Raw genomic sequence first — 17932 nt, forward strand, 5'->3', positions numbered from 1 at the left:
ACCTGCTGAACAGACAGACTTTAAGGACCAGATGCAATCTGGTGGACTGAAAACTCCTGATTGAAGGGGGCTGACATCACTAATTGGTGATTTTTCTTCCTCTTAATTGTGTATCTTTTCATTCTTTTGAGGTTGTCCAGACATTTTCCTGGCTTAAGGAAACAGGTTGGGCAACCTTAGAGAAACGTACTTAATTAGTATTAGTGATGGTGGCAGGTCCTGTTAAGCCAGGAAGCATCTGGAATTAAAAGGCTTGAAATTACTCTCTGGACCATTGCCCTCCAGAGTCAGGCTCATCAATGCTCTTTGTTGCAAACAAATCTCTTCCCTTTCTAGACTGGCAATTTGGGATCTCTTTTGGCTTCAGCAACTCACACTTTCCCAGATGTGATGTTATTGAAAAAATAATTTGCATATGCTTCATTGTTACAAGAGAAATGCATGCTTACTGTAGAAAACTAAAATTCAGTTAAGTAAAAAAACAACAAAGCTAAAACGTTGACAATCCCATCTCCCTAAAGGCAACCATTTTTAACCCCTTGGTGTGTATCTTTTCACACCCCCTTCTACACTGTGTGGTTTATTTGTGCATGAATTTTAACTACAGGGCAGTAAAGTAAATTTTAACAAGTATAAAGGCAGTAAGTAATGAAATAGAAAACAAAAACCAGCAGATCTGATTGGTACAGCCAAAGGCTTATTCTTGAAAAAGACTGGTAAAATAGACACATCTTTGTTTGTCTCCTCTGAGGGAAAAAGAGAAAAACACACAAGTGAACAACATTTGAAGTAAGCACAGGGACGTAACTAGACAGATGGAGATCACAAATCTAAGAGAACACGATGTTTGTAAACGTGTAAGGATGCTACCGAAAAGGTTCTGGGAAAATGCTTGGTGGCTGGTGGAAACACGTGGAAGCAGTCTACTCGCCGTGAGGAATCCACTCCATTTAATCTGGGCACTTTTAAGATCAAAGTCCTGGGGTGTGGCCCCCGGCAGGTGAGTGATGCACAGAGAAGGTGGTGGCTGAGGGATGGAGGCCACAGATAGGGGCCAGTTCAGCCACATTGAGGGGGTCGCTCGTGCACGACTAGACAGACCTGCACATCCTCTTCAATGCTCACCGAGTACTGCCCTCAAACCCTGTCTTCAACACCCTAAAAAGGTTCAAGTTCTGCATTAGCAAAGAAATTACAGACCAAACTCCTGAATCATTTGCAGCCATTTTTTATTCCAAACATGTATTTTTGTAAACCTGCATTTCCCCAACAGTGCAAGTGAATTAGAAGTGACTGCATAGACTTTAATACACGTGACTTTGTAAGGAGGAACACCTCTCCCACCAAAATTCCGCAACGGAAATATACATGGATGCATCAGTCAAGTTCTGGAAGTGAAGTTAGCGTGGGTGTCTGCCATGCAATTAATCACTCGTAAAGCTTTTAAACTCACTCTGCCCGTCACACCGTGCACGTTAGAATTAAAAAAAAAAAAAACAAACCTTAACAAAGTCTGAAATCTAGATCATTGTGCTATAAAGCATTGCACCACGTGGGAAATTTGTTCATTATCCCCCCAACGTGCTGAAAACCGGAAGACATTCTAGAAGGTTCATCTTGACCCTACTGGCTCCGTATCCTCCCTTCAGCCATTCTTTGCTTCAGAAAACATTCTCACTGTGTATACCACTGCTCTATAGAGCAGTGCAGCACATCGCCGAAACCGCTGTCCATTGGAGCTTTTCTGAAATGACACTCACTTTCTGCCTTCTGTCTTCTACAGGCCCTTCCCCGCATGACCGTCCTTCTGCAGTGCCTCTAAATTCCCGGAAGTTTGAGTCAGGGGTACGTAGGTTTCACCAAATGCACATTTCCGATGTGACCTATGTGTAACTGAATGGCATTCCCCTGGCCATAAAGCCTTTTCCAAAAATAAAAGTAGTCGAATAACCTTTAAAAATGACCCTCTAGGGCTTTAACAGGTAGCATACAGCACATGTATCGCTTGGGGGCTCTATTATACTTCCGCACTGAAAACAGGTCCCAGATGTTCCTGCTAGTTTTCTGTTTGCTTTTAGCCTCCTTGTCTTTGGCTCAAAGACGGTAGGCTATGCATGACTTGGTGAAGGAGAGCTATTGGATTTTCTACAACATTTATCAGACTTCAGAATCCTCCTGGTGATGGAATCTTCCCGAAGAGCTGACTGAGAGACCTGATTCCTGATGTTTGCCTGTCAGTCCCCATAAAGCCAGTGGACCCACTTCCTTCTCCTAGTGTCACCTTGCTCCTAAACTTCATGGCCTCTTCTTGGAGACAGGTCTAGGACTCATGGTGGGGATGTTCTCAACTCATGAGTCCCATATCAACGAAGCATAAGTGAATCATTTTTGAACAGAGGGCATGATTTTCCTCAATTTTTACAAAGGTCCTTTTTCATATTTAAAAAGCGTCTCCATATTTCTGACAGTGGAAACCATACTGAATCTGTAACTAAAAGCTGCCAGTTGGGTAAGAGAGACTATCTGACAGGATTCCACAGTGAACCCATAGGAGCAGGAACGTTAGAAACAGGAACGCACTGTGGACTTTTAAAAGAATATTCTGGAGGAGTAACACACAGACACCATTCACCCTGCCTGCTTCCCCTGAGAGCCTCTTGGGAGCTTCTGAGCTGGGGCGGAGCTGGATAGATGCCCAGCTGACAGCGGGCTCACAGTGGCTTGGCATCTTTATCCACGTGTTAAATGGCTCCCTGTTGCCCCACCTGCTACTTGGCCCCATCAGACATGCAGAGGAACCAGCCTTCCCTAGACAGATTCCTGCAGTGGCTGCCGATGTTTGCTCCCGGTGACGCCAACACCAATTTTTTATAAAACTGTCCTATGAAGCCTTAGTGATCGCCTGAGTATATGAGTACTCTTGTGGGTCTACCATCAGAATCGACCAGAGGCGAAGAGATCCTGGCTCTGAGACTGCCCACAGGAGCAGGGTGAGTCCTCCTCTAGACCACTGCCATGCGTCTGCACCCCTTGCGGGAAGCTGGTTAGTGGCCATAGCGGCATGTGTCCAAAGCCACTGATGGAGCTGACCCAGGCCTAAAAAATCACCTAAGAATCTTCAATGGTTTATTAAAGGACAGTGTGACACAGTGAACAAGAATCCCTCAAAGGAAAGCTACACGTGGGGTCTCAAGGGAATCCACACTCTACACTCCCCCTGCAGGGAGGTTTGGCTCTCCAGGCCAAACGTGCCTATGGTGTTCTCGGGGGAACTCGCAGCACCTAGCACCGCAGGGGCCCACCAAGTATCCTTGAAAGGAGTGACTAAGACCCGCTCAAAGCTGCTTTTACTACTTTTGATAAAAGTTCCAGGTGAACTCTGAGAACTGGTTTCTTTGCCTGCATCTGCCCAGTGGTTACCTCTGTGCCTCCGCCCCTCCATTAGAAGCAACATCCCTGACTTCTTTCTAAGATCAGCCTCGTTCATGCCACAGACCCTCTGGCTTGGTCGTCTATCCCCATATTCACCAGATGGGACACGTGATACATACATCGTCTTCCTGCATCAGAGTCAACTGCATAATGAGGGATGAAAAGACACTTATGTTCCATGCCGGGTTCACAGCTGCCCAGCATCCTCACGATTCTGGCCCACCTTGAGATGTCTTTGCAAATATCAGCCAAGTATGTGCACAGAAAACCTGTCTCCTCTGGAGCAGAGTTCTGTGTCTTTGCAACAATGTTCACAGACCCCCCAACATGTTAGTTTCCAGCAAACAAGGCTGAGTGAGAAAGATCCTTCGTCTTATTTGTTTCACTCCCATTTGATGCCATCTGTTAGGTACCTGGGGCATCGATGGGCCGTAGTAAACCACAGGTTTTAAGGACTCTTTGTCAGACCCTGTTCTTAGCCACGTGGTTTTTCTCTCAGCAGACGGTTTGTGGGGACAGCAGCCAGAGCTGCCACAGGCACTGACTGTTCACTGTGGGCCAGGTGCGGTGCTGAGCACACTACACCCATCGTCTCATTGCCCTTTTAGAAAATCACATTGCACTCAAAACCGGGCAGCAGTGCCTCTGATAATAAACACGGTCAAACGGGGAGACTGCAACTGAGGGCCCCAACTCAGCACTCGCGCACGCAGGAGGCAGGGCAGATGTCTGTGCTATGCCCAGATCCCTGTGCGTCACTTCTTTCACGTTGTGTCTGGACGACCCCCTCCTCCCCCGCCAGGGGGCTGGGGCTGCACTTCCAACTTTCCTTTAGAGGACTGCCCTCCGGCTATTGGAGACGGTCTGCCAGCAGGAACCGAGAAGAGTGGGAAGTTTACACCTCCCCTGGGTGCAAGGATATGAAAGCTCAGCTCCTTTGCCTCAGGTTGGGGCAACTCTGAGACCTCACTCGCCCTCCAGAGCGCTTGCAAGATCAGGCTGAAGCTACCCTCCACGGGATGTCCTCTGAAATGGCACGCTTACCTGGCTTCCTCCCCTCCCCTGCCCTGCTTCCCTCACACCCCCTACTGCCGTCTTCTGGGCCCAGGACGCTCCCTTAATCAGTTACTTGCATGCAAATCCTTGTATCAGAGTCTGCTCTTTGGGAACCTCACTGAAGACACTATTTTAAAAATGAAGGACAGGTTGAATGGTCGGTCATCTCTGGGAGGGGATCTGCAGTCACCATTAGCTGGGACAGCAAGAACGGGAGGGGAAGTGGAGACCTCTGAACTCGATGAAAAGGCAACGCATCACAGCATTCAGACACAAGTCTTTGCTCGGTGAGCACCGATTTAGTCCCTGTGGTGTGTGGACTCTGATGCATGATGTCCAGGACGAGACACCATTCTGAGGTTTACCAGATGACTGAATGGCCTTGCCCCCAGGCTCTTATCTCAGTCCAAGCGGAGGAGGGTGTGATGTCTGCTGTACAGGTGACAGAGAGCGGACCTGGGCCAGGATCAGGTTTTTCCACCCAAATTCCTGCTGGAAATCTTCCAATGGAAGGTACATATGAAAAACCACTCATAGTTCTTTAGCACATTACTTCGAACTTGACTCCAGCAATAAAGAAGTGAACTGTCCCGGGGTCTTGCCACCACCACAGTTCATATGCAGCACCGCCAGCTCCGTGGATTCACCCCACGAGTTTTCTTCAGATTATTTTATCCACAAGTCTCTTTTAACAGCAAGTTCCAAAGCACGATCAGATTTTTATCCTTTAAAATTTGTATGAACGCACATGTACTTCCAAGCTTTCAGGCCAGATATCAGTGCTTGAGTGAATTATATAACTATTGAATAGAAATAATAAAACATCGATACAAATATAAAGACATAATCAGTATAAAAGGCTTATATTTATAAAAATACTTTTAGGTAACAGTTTTCCCCTGAGGGTTGACCACGTGTGTTGCATCCATAAATATCGCTCAGCTCTGTAACTTGCTTTCCAAAGGTCGGAGTTCATCTCTAAAAGGAAATGGGTGGTGGCTCCAGTCATGTGACCTGGCCAGAGTGGCTGCCTCAGGTTGGCTCCTGGGCTTGGTAACATGAGGAAGAGAACAGCATCAGTGGGGCCTCCGAAAAATCTGGAGAAGATTCTTTCTTCCAAATATGGAAGATACAAAGGTCAAGGACAACAGGTGAATGATCGGGTCACGTGACTGGTGTGGCAGGTCACTGGTTTTTCTGGACCCAGTCCCAACCGTCTTCGTTCTCTTTCCGGTTTTTCTCAGCTTCAATAATTTCTTTGTACCTTCGGCGAAAGAAGCCCATCTGAAAGGCAGAGAGAGAAGCCAGGTTAGAATGCTGGAGAATCAGTCGTTGTGGTCCGCTGGGCGAGGAGGAGGTATGACCTACACTCACGGAGCTGGGAGGGCTCGGAAAACCCTCAAAGGATACCGACTTAGGAAAAGCATTATTGTGGCACCACCTTTCAAAATGCATGGACTTCCTGCAGGTTATCTTCTGACTGTTCCTTGTAAAGGGATTCTGGTGGCGTGTTTCCCGAATGGTGCGCCAGGGAACCCTCGTTACTGAGCATTATGTAAAGACATTTGGGAATAAAATAGGTTTCATGGTCAAATAAGTTTGGGAAATGCTGCATTCTTTCTTCCTTTAAGAGCTATGGAATGTACGGGAGCCCAGTCAGGGTCTAATAAAGCCTTAGTAAAGGATCTAAGAAACTCAGGGACTTGGCCTTTCGGGAGCTCGTTTGGCTTTTGATAAACCTATTCCTATCCTGGGAGACATTAGCCACTGTGGCGTAATTGATAAATACTCTCTCACAGAATAGGCTTTTAGAAGTGTCTGCAGTCTACCTCGCTGCCGCTCTAGACCTTTCTCTCAGACCTGTGACACACGCAATGCCCGCACCACAGCTAGCAGGGTGAACTCCCCTAGAACTGGCATCTTGCCGGCTCCTATGGCAGTTTCCTTTAGCTTAGTTCCGGAAAGACCTTCCCCTCTGATGTCTTCTAGTTTTTCACATACTGGAGGGCGAGCTTCCGGCTCTTCTCACCCAGGCATCACTGCCTGATATGTAAGCCATTTTTGTAGCCCTGTTGACCTTTTCCCACGCTCAGGGAGATCCTGCCCGTCTTGTCCTTTGCTCACTGGCATTAGTGGCCACAGTTTCTGAAGTCAGACATCCCTTCCTGCCTCTGCCCTTAAACGTGACCAGCTGTGGGTTACTCCCACTCCCTCTCTTCTTGGGTATGACAACCCTCAGGTGCTTGACCTACCAGTTTCCCGGTAGAACGTGCTGGCAGGGGTAACTGGTCTTACCGCGTCTTTTTGGCTTCCTTCTCTTTCCTATCTCGCTTCCGTGCTCTGATCAGTGTTTCCTGAGGTCACCTTGCAAATCAATTACCTGCCCTCAAGCCCCCATTTCAGCCCCCTCGAACGGAGGGACTCAAACAGCCACGCACGTTCGGTCTGCCATTGGCCGGTCTCGTGAGCCTGTAATCCTGTCGTCACGCGGGGAAATGCTCACGAGCCGCGATTTCTGCAGCGTGCTGCCAAGAGCGGATATAAACCCTGCCCCGAGGGAATCCGCACGCAAGCCCAGCTCTCACGCGCACAATCCCCCAACTCCTTCACTACGAGCTGGGCACCCACAGTCATTCTGATGGCCACAATTCTTTCCCCCCAAGAAGGGGCTGACTAGCCTCGCTGAAGACAAGAACTGTCAAGCCAGCTGCTAGAAGCACCTCCACCCGCATTGCCAGGGGAATCCCGAGAGTTCGCTTTGAGTGGACTGAGGGGGTGGGTGGGTGCGGTCTGAGCGACGGGGAGGACGCTTTCCTCAAACAACCGGCAAGGGGCTTGTGTTCTGAGCGTCCATCCTCATGGGCTGTTTTGTGGGCAGACACTGAGTTCCTAGGGTTTGCAGCCCTGGTGGTTTCTTCTCAGCATGTGCCAGAACCCCACTTTCTGACCCTCCCTCCACCCCCCACCCACGCCCACACACGCTTTTTCTCTCCTTAAATCTCTACCACCTTCTCCCCTTGGCAAGGAATGTGGAACAGGGGCCTGGCCTGGACGTTCTGGAAAAAGGCCCTCAGAGCACACCCACAGGAGGTCAGAAGAGCAACCCACGACTTCCTGGAAAGGTCTGAGGAGTTACCGCTTGAAATACCATTACGATAAAGACGTGCTTGACTGGGCAAATAAGTCACGAGCACCTTCGGAGCTCAGGAGAACATAATCATGAGACTGAGGCTGGATGTGATATGGAAATGAGAGTCTTTCGCACAGAACTCTGCCGGCGGATGGTGCTATGCTTCGCTGATCCCAGGTTACTCACTTTCCGTGCCAGAGAAGTAAGTTATCTCTACGGTGGCACTAATCGAGCGGGATTTCAACTGCTCCCTTGTTATCTTTCCCATTTGTCTTAAGTCTTAGAACTCCCAGAAGATAGGATTTGCGTGTTTTGTCCCTGGAACTGAGCCCATCACCTGGACTTGGCAGCAGTGATAAACTGCAAAACTGCCCACAGTCCTGCATTCCCCGCGTCTGGGCAACTCTGTGGCGGTTCCCACCCCTTGAATCTGCACTGTGACTTGTCCTGACAATTCGGTTCCAGGCTTAGGCCTCAAGAGGCCTTGCACCCTTCTGCTTGCTCTCCAGAACTCTGCCAGGCCTCCACGTGAATGAGTTTGATCAAGACGAGAGTGCACCGGCTGAGGCCCTCCTAGACCAGCCAAGCCCCAGCTGAGGCCAGAGAACCCCCCTGTTCGGCTCAGCTCAACCCACAGACCTGTGAGCTATGTAAGATGTTGGTTGCTTTTTTTTCTTTTAAGATTTTATTTATTTATTCGACAGAGATAGAGACAGCCAGCGAGAGAGGGAACACAAGCAGGGGAGTGGGAGAGGAAGAAGCAGGCTCATAGCAGAGGAGCCCGATGTGGGGCTCGATCCCATAACGCCGGGATCACGCCCTGAGCCGAAGGCAGATGCTTAACCGCTGTGCCACCCAGGCGCCCCGAGATGTTGGTTGCTTTTAAGCCATTAAACTTTGGGGTGGTTTGTTACGCAGCATGAGGTGGCTGATTCAGTACTCCGTGTTTTGTCTGACTTCCTGAATGAATTAACACCCACAGGAAGAGAGGCAGAGGGGCAGCTGATAGGGTTAGATCGAAGGAGCCTCACTGTGCCTTGGCCTGCTGAATGTTCATCTCCAAGCAGCACAAAAGTCTGCTCACTTTCTCGTGGCTCTGCTAGCATAAGGATTTGAACTCGAGTGTGCAAACCATCTAGCAAGGATTTAGAGCACCTGGATTCCCTGTCACATGTAGCTATCATGTGCTCTGTTACCAGAGACGTGAAGGCACCATCGTCTCCTGCCGGGATCCAGAGGAAAGCTCTTTTCTCTCAAGTAGAGTAGTGTCAGCATTAGTCGCAAGAATCACCCCCCACCCCTGGAATGACTGGAACGCTGCTCTCAGAAACAGCTTTGCAAACTCTGTGCTCTGCTCTAACACCTCAGCGTCTCAAGAGCCCTGGGCCCCATACAACCTGTGTGTAGTCTCAGATGGAAAGTTGGAGCTGCCACTGATGTTTGCCCTCCTTCTATGCAGCCCAAAGACCATTTCTTAAAACACAGTCCACTTCATGGCTAGGGAGTGCTGGGTACAGTAGTGCAGGCTGCGCACTGCCTGCAAAGGGGGTGGTGCTCCTTACAGCACAGATACACTGGACATGTAAATGTATTACAACTATTTTCCAGCAGATGGCAGTAGAGTGTCTTCCGCCCCCCGCCCCCGCCCCCACCGAAATCAGCAGCAGGTTTTCCGAATTTTCTGACAGATGGAAGTGAAGTTTCTGAATGAAGGGGTGCTGTTTACTAGCCTGCACAAAGGTGCCATAGAGTCAAGTGGTGGCTCTGTCAAACTAATATTCTTTCTTGCATGATCAAGCTAACTCTACTTCCGAAAAAGAGACCACCACCTTTGTGCTTTGGTTTGGAGCCTAGTTTTGGCTTTGGCTATAGAACCCAAAGTCCAGGCTCTGAGTTTACCGAGCAGTGGTTCCCCCCCTACTGTGTCACCCGCGGCCTGCCCAGGACTCCGGAGTGATGTGGCAGAGGGAGCCCAGAGTCCTGTTCACTGCTCACGCTCCGACTCCTTCCCCTCTGGGAAGGTCATTTTCTGGCTGTGCCCCAGGCAGCGAAGGGATTCTCAGGGCTCGGCGGAAACACAACGACAGCTTTTTATGTTGGTTCCCAAAGCAAACTCCGGACTCCCAACTGTTTTCAAAGAGGTTTTGGAAATTTTGGGTAAACTGAATTTTCAATTTTTGTATTAAAGTATGGCTATATTGTGAAACAGTAAGACTTATACAATTCTGAAAACAAAGATAAACCAGGACTTCAAAGACATTTCTCTCATGCGGCAGGTCTTCCTCTCTCTTGGGCATAAACTCTCACTCCTGTTAGTCCTTGCGGTTACTTTGGGGAAAACCTTTGAGATGTGCTGGGCAAACCCATTTTGGCTGCCAGCTGAGCCCACTGGGAATGATCGGTGATGAGCTAGACCCTCGGCAGCCCCCTACTCCGTCCCGATCCAATGGAGTCAATGTTGTCCTGCACTTTTTCTGGAAGCTTCCAGGGCCTGCCTTGCCACTTGAAGGGCAAAAGGCTGTGTTTATAATGGTTCTGTCTGTAGTGGAGGAAACATTCATGGAAGCCCTGGAGGAGGAGAGACTCAAGCCAAGCTTTGCTTCACTGCGAACAGAGGCAGCAGTGTGCTTTCTGGCTTTTTGTCTGTGCTGGTCCAGATAGGAGCCTGCAGCCCCACAGAGTAGCTCCCTGAGCCCTCCTGACAGATTCACACAACTTTCTAATGTACATTCATATCGAAAACCTGCCAGCAAACAACTAGGGAGACAGCAGAGCCTATGAACAGCACTCATTAGAGAGGTGCTGTGGGAGGCTTGAGGCCTAGGAAGAAAGAAGGCCTGACCAAGCTCTGGGGTCTGCACCAGGCTCTTCCTTCCCTGCCCATTTTGGGGTGAGTGAGGGACTACCTGCACAACTCCATGGCGTCTGGCCTCCTGTGAGATCCCCACCCCCGCCTTCCCGGCCGTCGAGCTGCCTCTTGGGCAGCTATTCCGGGGACCTCGGACACACTCCTTCTTTGGACTAACTCGAGGCCTCATGTTTATGGGCCTCTTCAGTTCCCCGAGTATTTACACAGCATGTCTCTGTCTTGAGATATCAACAGTGCAACATCAGCCCAATATTTACTTCTGAGCATAAATAAGTCCCCACTGAGTGTCTCTGGCACATGGTTTTAATCGAGACACGGTGCGGCATGTTTGTGTGTGAGTGTGCATGTATTTGTGTCTCTTTCTCTGGAGGAGAAGCAAGGATGGGTTCTCAGGGCCTGGCTGGAGGGAAGGTGATAACCCGGTGACCTTTGGAGGGGCTGCCAAACCTTACACATTCTCTGAGCCATTTTACAGATTTATTTTCCTAAGTGTTTCTGCGTGAGGTCAGAAGTAACGCTCTCAAATAAAAACCATGAACCCAAAGTCAGCTTTAAAGCAGCAGGCTCTTGGAACAGGCCCAGCAGAGGGTTCAAGGCAGCCCTTTCCTGCCACGGCCTGCCTCCTCACTGCTTGGGAAAGGGAAGAGCCTGGGGGTCCCGGCCTTTTCGGGAAGGGCCTGGTCACGGGGCTGGTGAGGTGGTGCCCCTCCCTTTGCTCCAAGACATCTCGGCTTGCAAAAGGGGCAAAGAGGAGGGAGGGGAAAGGTTCCTTGTTGAACGTGGAAGGGGAGGACGCAGAGTGTTTCTCCTCCACTGAGGGGTGGCCCGTGTGTTTTGGCAAAAAGCCCGAGGGAGGGAGGGAGGGACAGAGAAGTGGGGGGGGGGCCCTAAATGAGGCTTTTTCTTCTAAAGGAAAAACGTCTCCGTATCTCCACTCTTGTGCCACTTGACTCAGAGGCTGGCTTCGGGACTTGAAGGCACTTTTTAACGTGCGAGTCCCACACAAAGTTGTTAGCCCTGGGGCACTTCTGGACAGCTACACTTTCTTCTATGAACAGGCCTTTACAATTGTCGCGAAGAGGCACGGGGCCCAGGCCCAGGCAGCTTCAAACCCCGTCAGGAGCCAAAGGAAAGGAGAGGGGAACTCATTTGGATTTTTCTCCCTTAAAAGAGTTTCACATTTCAAAGTTTTCTTCCTGCGTGGTGGTTTGGCAGGCTACCGTAATCCTCACACATAAAGTTTAAATTATGGCTCCCAGTGTCTGCTAACATCCCAGCTCTGGGAAAGCTGATTAGGATCCATTTCAGTATTTGAAGAAGGGTCTGGTTAGCTCGGGGCCCTGGTTGTGGATTTTGTGCTGGAGCCAGGGCCTGCTGCCGCCAAGCCTGCGAGCGCCTGGGATGCCAGGGGGCAGAGCTTCGGGAAGGCCCTGGGGTCTGCCCAGAGGCAGAGGCGGGGGCGGGGGGGGGGTTGCCCTGAGCGGTAGGCAGGGAGTCTGGGTCCCGCTCTGGAAAAGGCATCTGCCGACCTGTAAGGGGTTTCTATCGTAGATAATCAGTGGGTGATGGGCACGTTAGTAGGACCACAGTGACATGCAGGAGGGCTCAGGAGCTGAGTTTTAGCCAGCCACGCTCTGCTCACCTCTCCGGGTGTGTGTACTTGGCTCAGCCACCATGTCTGGTCACTTAACCGCATTTCCCAGAGGTCTTCCAGGCTGAGTAAGGGCTCTTTGGTTGACCGCCGTCCCTTTGCCCAGAGCCTGTCACCCAGTACGGACCCACTGCTGCTTGCTGAATGAAGGCACGAACCATCCTTCAAGTACAGTGTGCCGACCCACAGGCCTGTGCGGCAGAAAAATGCAGCAGCATGGCCACCTGCCCTGTTCCGTTTTCAGCACCACGCTACGATCTGTGTCTAGGTGGCGCATTCCCGGGAACAACCATTTTTGGCTCATCAGCTCGAGGGACTGGCAAGCAACCAAGACAGCAAGGTCGGGGGTCACTCTCAAGGGAACTTCAGGACTGTGGCTCTGTAAAGGGCAGAGGACGTGAACAGTGCTCACTTGTCTTCAAAGGCCCTCGTGAGGCAGGTCCTGGTCAGCAGTGGCAGCTGGGTACCACTCTGTGGCTTTCCCCTTGACAGGGAGGAGGGAATTACCTATGAACTGTGGCAATAAGCCCGAACCATGAAGACCTCCCATGCAAGTTAAATCAGGCTGGCCTTAGTCCAACGAATCAACGGACTTCTATGCTCTAGACTGTCGATATGATATTAGGTCTCGATTCACTATACACAAGGCATCATTCTTAGGTTGTAGACACAGGAATCACAGTTGATAGGGGGTCTGTAGGTGAAGTTTTAGGAATATGTAGGTCTTCAAAATAATCCTATGTTTCTCTTGCCATTTTCAACTTCCTCTAAAGTCAGCATACTTAGCCGTTTCAGAAAGATGTTTTTCTTAAAGAAACTCCCTCTGCCAACCTCCTGCCTGCCTTGCAGCTTTGCCTGAAGAGATTACCTACCCTGAAGGCCGCGTGCAGTCATGAATGTTGCACCAAGATTTACTTTTATCCCCTTTCTCTAAAGGAGCTCAATTGTGATTTTATCTCTGACACTATGGAAGAGAAATGAGTTTCAAACACTTTAAAACAATAGCGACTTTTAAAGGAAAGACTGAGTCTGCCCGTATTTCTGAACATTGTGAAGGTGGCAGATGAACGGTGCCCACAAACCCTTAGCCACTCTTCCTACTGAGATGTGGGGCCTACTTCCCCCCCTCGCACCTGGGCTGGCATGGGACTCCTCTGACCAGCAGAATACGGTGAGATGATGCCAGGCCAGCTCTGGGCCAGCCTTCAAGAGAACTAACAGCTTTTACCATGCTTTCTTGGTAGGAAGCCACCATGTAAGAGGAGAGACCCGTCCCTGGGGAGGTTCTGAGTCTACATGGGGGGGTGCTCAGCTGAGTCCGGCCCCCCAGCCATGCTCACCAAGTGTCAGCAATGTGAGTGAAGAGGTCTCGAACTCCTCAGACCAGACCAGCCCCCAAATAAATGCCGCCAAGTAACCCTACTCAATGTCATGGGGAGCAGAAGAATCACCCAGCTAACCCCTCCCTGGATTTCTGACCCATACATTTGTAAGCTATAACGTAATGGCTGTTGAAAGCCACGCAGTCTGGGGGCAGCTTGTTACATGGCAGTGGCTCAACGGTACAATATACAAGCTCACGGTGTGGGCAACAGCACCACCGCCAATCCTGAAACCTTGCTGGGGTGAATGCCTTTGCGGTATCTGCCTAATTTGCTTCTTCTATGCGATTTGGCCCAACCCCCTGCCTCCAGCCACAGTGGTGGACGTTTTCTCCCCCAGCCTTGCAGAACTGGGCATCGGAGCTGGCTGGTCAGCCTGTGGCTGGGGCTAGAAGTCACTGAGGTTTGCTTCTCAGGAGCGGTGGAGGGCACCTGTTTTCTTCCATGTGCAGGGAAGGGTGGAGAGGCAGGTCTGCTTTGGGAGAACGTGATGCAGGTGTGTAGAGGGGCAGCGGTGAGGGGCTGCGTGGGACGAATAGAGTGAGGAAAGAGGAGATTGTCTGGCTTGGTTTCTGGATGCTTTCTGGGTCTGGATGTACACATTTTTGGGGTCTATGCATACCCTTGCATCCGTAGAATTCTCTTTCTTAAGTGGCTGTGAATGGATTTCTGTTTTTTTTGTTTTGTTTTGTTTTGTTTTGTTGCAACTGAAAGAAAGGGCCTTGTAATGCCTGAAATGAGTATGCTCAGCCCTGGAAACTGAAGGGAAAGCTGGCCAGACCAGTGAGGTGACAGGAATGTCCTTCTGTTGAGCTTCCCCCTGCTAGGTGAGGGGCACTGGGAGTGACTCAAGCCAGTCTAGTCTCCTACAGGCACCACACACTCAGAATGCCTCACACCAAGCGACTCTTTTTCCAAAATGACTTCAAATCCTGCCTTCCTTACTTTGGCTGAGGGAAACCATCCATCGTCTAAGCTAAAAACAGAGAGAGACTGCTACTTTCATTCCTTCCGACCTCCTCAGTCCAACCGGCCTCCAACTCCTGCCTGCTCGAATTTGCTCCGCTCCCCCCACCCGTGGTGACTGCCCTAGCCACCATCCTGTCCCCAGGTCTCTCTCCCGAAATAGATGCCCATGCCACTGGTCTGCCTCCAGACCCCGCGCGCTTCCCCTTTCCCTGGGGCAGCAGTGAGGTTATAGCCAAGACAGACGCTCTTACTGCAGGATGCTGCCCGCCCATGACACACCTCGCCACAACGTTGCTTTACTTTCTCATCTCCTCTTCCTTCTGGAGGGAATACCCACCTGCCCTATCCTGCCTGGAAAACTCAAACCACATCCAGGGTCAGACCTGAATGACGCCTCATTTGTGAAATGTCCTCTGACTTTTCTCAGGTGCTTCTAAGTGTCACGCTCAGTGCTAAGCATTTTGCCGGCATCCTCTTTATACTTCAAGCTACAGGTTCTGTTCTCTGTTTTACTGAGGAGGAAACTGAGGGTCAGAGAGGGCGACTCTCCCGAGCCGAACAGCTGGTAAGCACGAGAGCCAGGTTCTAATGGACAGCCATCAGCCTGCAAAGTACTGCTCTCACCTCCCACATGGTACTCTACGGCCTTTCCGTTCCCCCTCGGGGTGAGGGATTAGCGGTACCTTCTCAGTTTCCGGAGAAGCCCGCGCACACTCATCACCCTCTATTATGTTTATAGGTCTGCGTGCGACATGGTGAAGTTTTCAAGGTCAAGGGCAGGGAGGAGTCACAATCATCATTGTATTCGGGTACCCACCCAGTGTTTGATTTAAAGCAAGAGTTCAATAAATGTGAGCTGAGATATTGTTTTTGGACGATGAGCAAAGTGGTTCTGAGCCCCATGGCATCATTCAACTGCTTCCTTAAAGCTGCTTCAGACCGTTGTCTTCCACCTCATTAGCAATGGCAAGACCTTGGCTGGGGTTAATGTTACCACTTGACCGCCACGAGTCTGTCCTCTCTCCCAGGCCATGGTAGAGGGTGGTGTCTGCCTTCTCAGGTCTTGGCTCTTTGAATCCCATACAGCTGGGTGACATCAGGGTCCAGGCTACCCCATGACTACCATCTCCTGCAACTGCGTTCTTTTAAGAAACAGAGCAGAAGCAAAGGCAAGCAGGTGGCACGTGGAAGGAGGGAAGAGCGTGTAGACAGCGTTGGGACCACCCCTGAGTGGCAGAGCCAAGGACAGTGGCCAGAACGAGGGCATTCTCGTCGCGAGCAGGAATGGGGCATGGTCACCACACTCCCCACTCTGTGTCCCTGCCTGGTCTCACGCACCCCGCCTTGGAGGACTTCCTCTCATCTGAAGAGCCCAGACAAAGGCAGAAGGAAGAAATACACCTTCCGCCCCCAACCAAAGCCCTTACTGTCTTCTCAGATCCCAAACACTGAGCTGGCTTTGTTCTCTGCCGACAGATGGGAGGTGGTCTGGGCAGGAAGGAGTTGGAGGAGAGAGGGGGGAGGTGAGAAGCTATCTGGCCACGCAGATTAAATAAACAACAAATTGGCAGTTTTTTAAATAAAGGTAATATCCAGTCCTGGCAAATATATACGAAAATGGACACTTTTGATACAGCGCTTGGGGGTGGGTGAATTGGTATAACCTTTCTAAAGGCAATATGCAGTATGTAATAAAAGGCTTAAAGTGTGCATTTCCTCTGACTCGGTAATTCCATTTCTAGGGTTTCATCTTAAGCACATAATGAAGGATTTGTGCAAATATTTGGCTCTGAGGATATTCACTGTGGCACTGTTAAAGGAGGTGTGAAACCAGGAACCACCTAAATTCCTGCGTCCTGGGACTTGGACGAGCGAGGGCAGACACTGCGGCCTCATGACCGTGCTGGAAGTGGGTTTTTAACGACATGGAAAGATGTTCACAGTACTATGTTCAGGGGAGAATAGGCTGAAAAAGAGTACATGGAATGTCTGAAAAGCATGGGAACATAAGATAAACTTATCTTTAAGTCATGTACTCCATATATTTTTCATGAAACCACCAGACACTTTTTCAGGCTATGTAGCTCTAAATTTGAAGCAATGAGTCCAATGGTGAGTCTGAAAAATGTGTAACAAAAACACTATTTTTCCTGTTTCTAGACTTCTTGGATAAAAGTATAGTTATTATGCTTTTTTTTTCCAAATTAATAATTGAACCCACAGTTTTGATGTTAGAGGTCTTGTAGCTCAAGACATATCGAGTATATTACGGGAAAATTCGACACCCTAGTCAAACTTAAGTCGGTGCCGGGAGAGCGCTTGATCCAAATCTTTACGCACTGAGGAAGGTCACGAAGGACAACGCTGCTCATCATGGTTATTCTGCAATGTGGGCTCTTGGGTGTTTTTTTTTTTTTTTTTAAGATTTTGTTTATTTATTTGACAGGGATAGAGACAGCCAGCAAGAGAGGGAACACAAGCAGGGGGAGTGGGAGAGGAAGAAACAGGCTCCTAGCAGAGAAGCCTGATGTGGGGCTCGATCCCATAATGCTGGGATCACGCCCTGAGCCAAAGGCAGCCGCTTAACCGCTGTGCCACCCAGGCGCCCCTCTTGGGTGTTTTACAGCCTTTTTTTTCCTCACTGACATGTTACAGTATCTGATCAATGAATACAAATTATTTTGTAGTCCCAAAGCAGCTAATTAGTTGAATCTAAAGCATCTGTCCATAATGATGTAAGAGGCCATTTCCACCTGCGTCTGAAACCGGGAAGGAACCCTGGAAAAGCAGGGCTTTGGTGGCAGCAAGCCCCAGCTGTGGTCCCTGGTGCTATTCTAGGAGCCGGAGACACGAGAACGGCCGCGGACCCCACTCACCTGGAACGCTACTGTCTAGCAAAGAGACGCACTTCGTTAGATAACGACCCTGAGGGTTGTTCCTGATGGATACAGAGGCTCTGAAGTAAAGGGACTCCAGATCTCTGAGAGTGTGAGGCAAAGAAACCATCTTGGACTCGGAGTGAGGACGCCCCCCTTCTCCTTGAGAAAATGACAGGAGGCAAGAAGGAGGGGCAGGTGTTCCCTGGGGAAGGAGGCAGGGCAAATCTACCCGTTGGCTCGCCTACAAGGGTTGGGAGAACGGACCCCACAACTCCCCAGGCAGAACTCTGGACTTTAGCTCATCTTAGCTACCTGAGTCTTCGGGGCAGAAACCCTTTTCTTATTCCACACGGGTAAAGTACAAAGAATTGTCCTGCAGTCCCTTTGCTTGTTTTTTGGTTTTGTTTTTTCCTCCAAGTAAATGGTGAATCACTCCAAGCCCCGTTGTCCCTCCCCAGGCTTCTGTTGTGCATTCAGGCTCCCACCTTCCCATGAAGACCAGCGAGGAGGTTAGAACAGAGTGGGGCTGAGATGTTTGCTCTCCCTCTAAAGGTCCAGCCTTCG

The 17932-nt window shown here is 50.0% G+C and overlaps 1 protein-coding gene across 1 annotated transcript in view; it reads right to left on the minus strand.

Moving 5' to 3' along the window:
• Nucleotides 1-1212: 1212 nt before the first annotated feature.
• ITGA9 (integrin subunit alpha 9) overlaps nt 1213-17932 on the minus strand; it is a 326219-nt gene continuing 309499 nt past the window's right edge. Inside the window, exon 28 of the mRNA XM_040636970.1 lies at nt 1213-5772. Coding sequence (XP_040492904.1) covers nt 5674-5772 — 99 coding nt within the window. The 3' untranslated portion in view covers nt 1213-5673. The remainder of the gene's footprint in view (nt 5773-17932) is intronic.

Source organism: Ursus maritimus, unplaced genomic scaffold, assembly GCF_017311325.1.
Source record: "Ursus maritimus isolate PB19 unplaced genomic scaffold, ASM1731132v1 scaffold_20, whole genome shotgun sequence".
NCBI classification, from domain to species: Eukaryota; Metazoa; Chordata; class Mammalia; order Carnivora; family Ursidae; genus Ursus; species Ursus maritimus.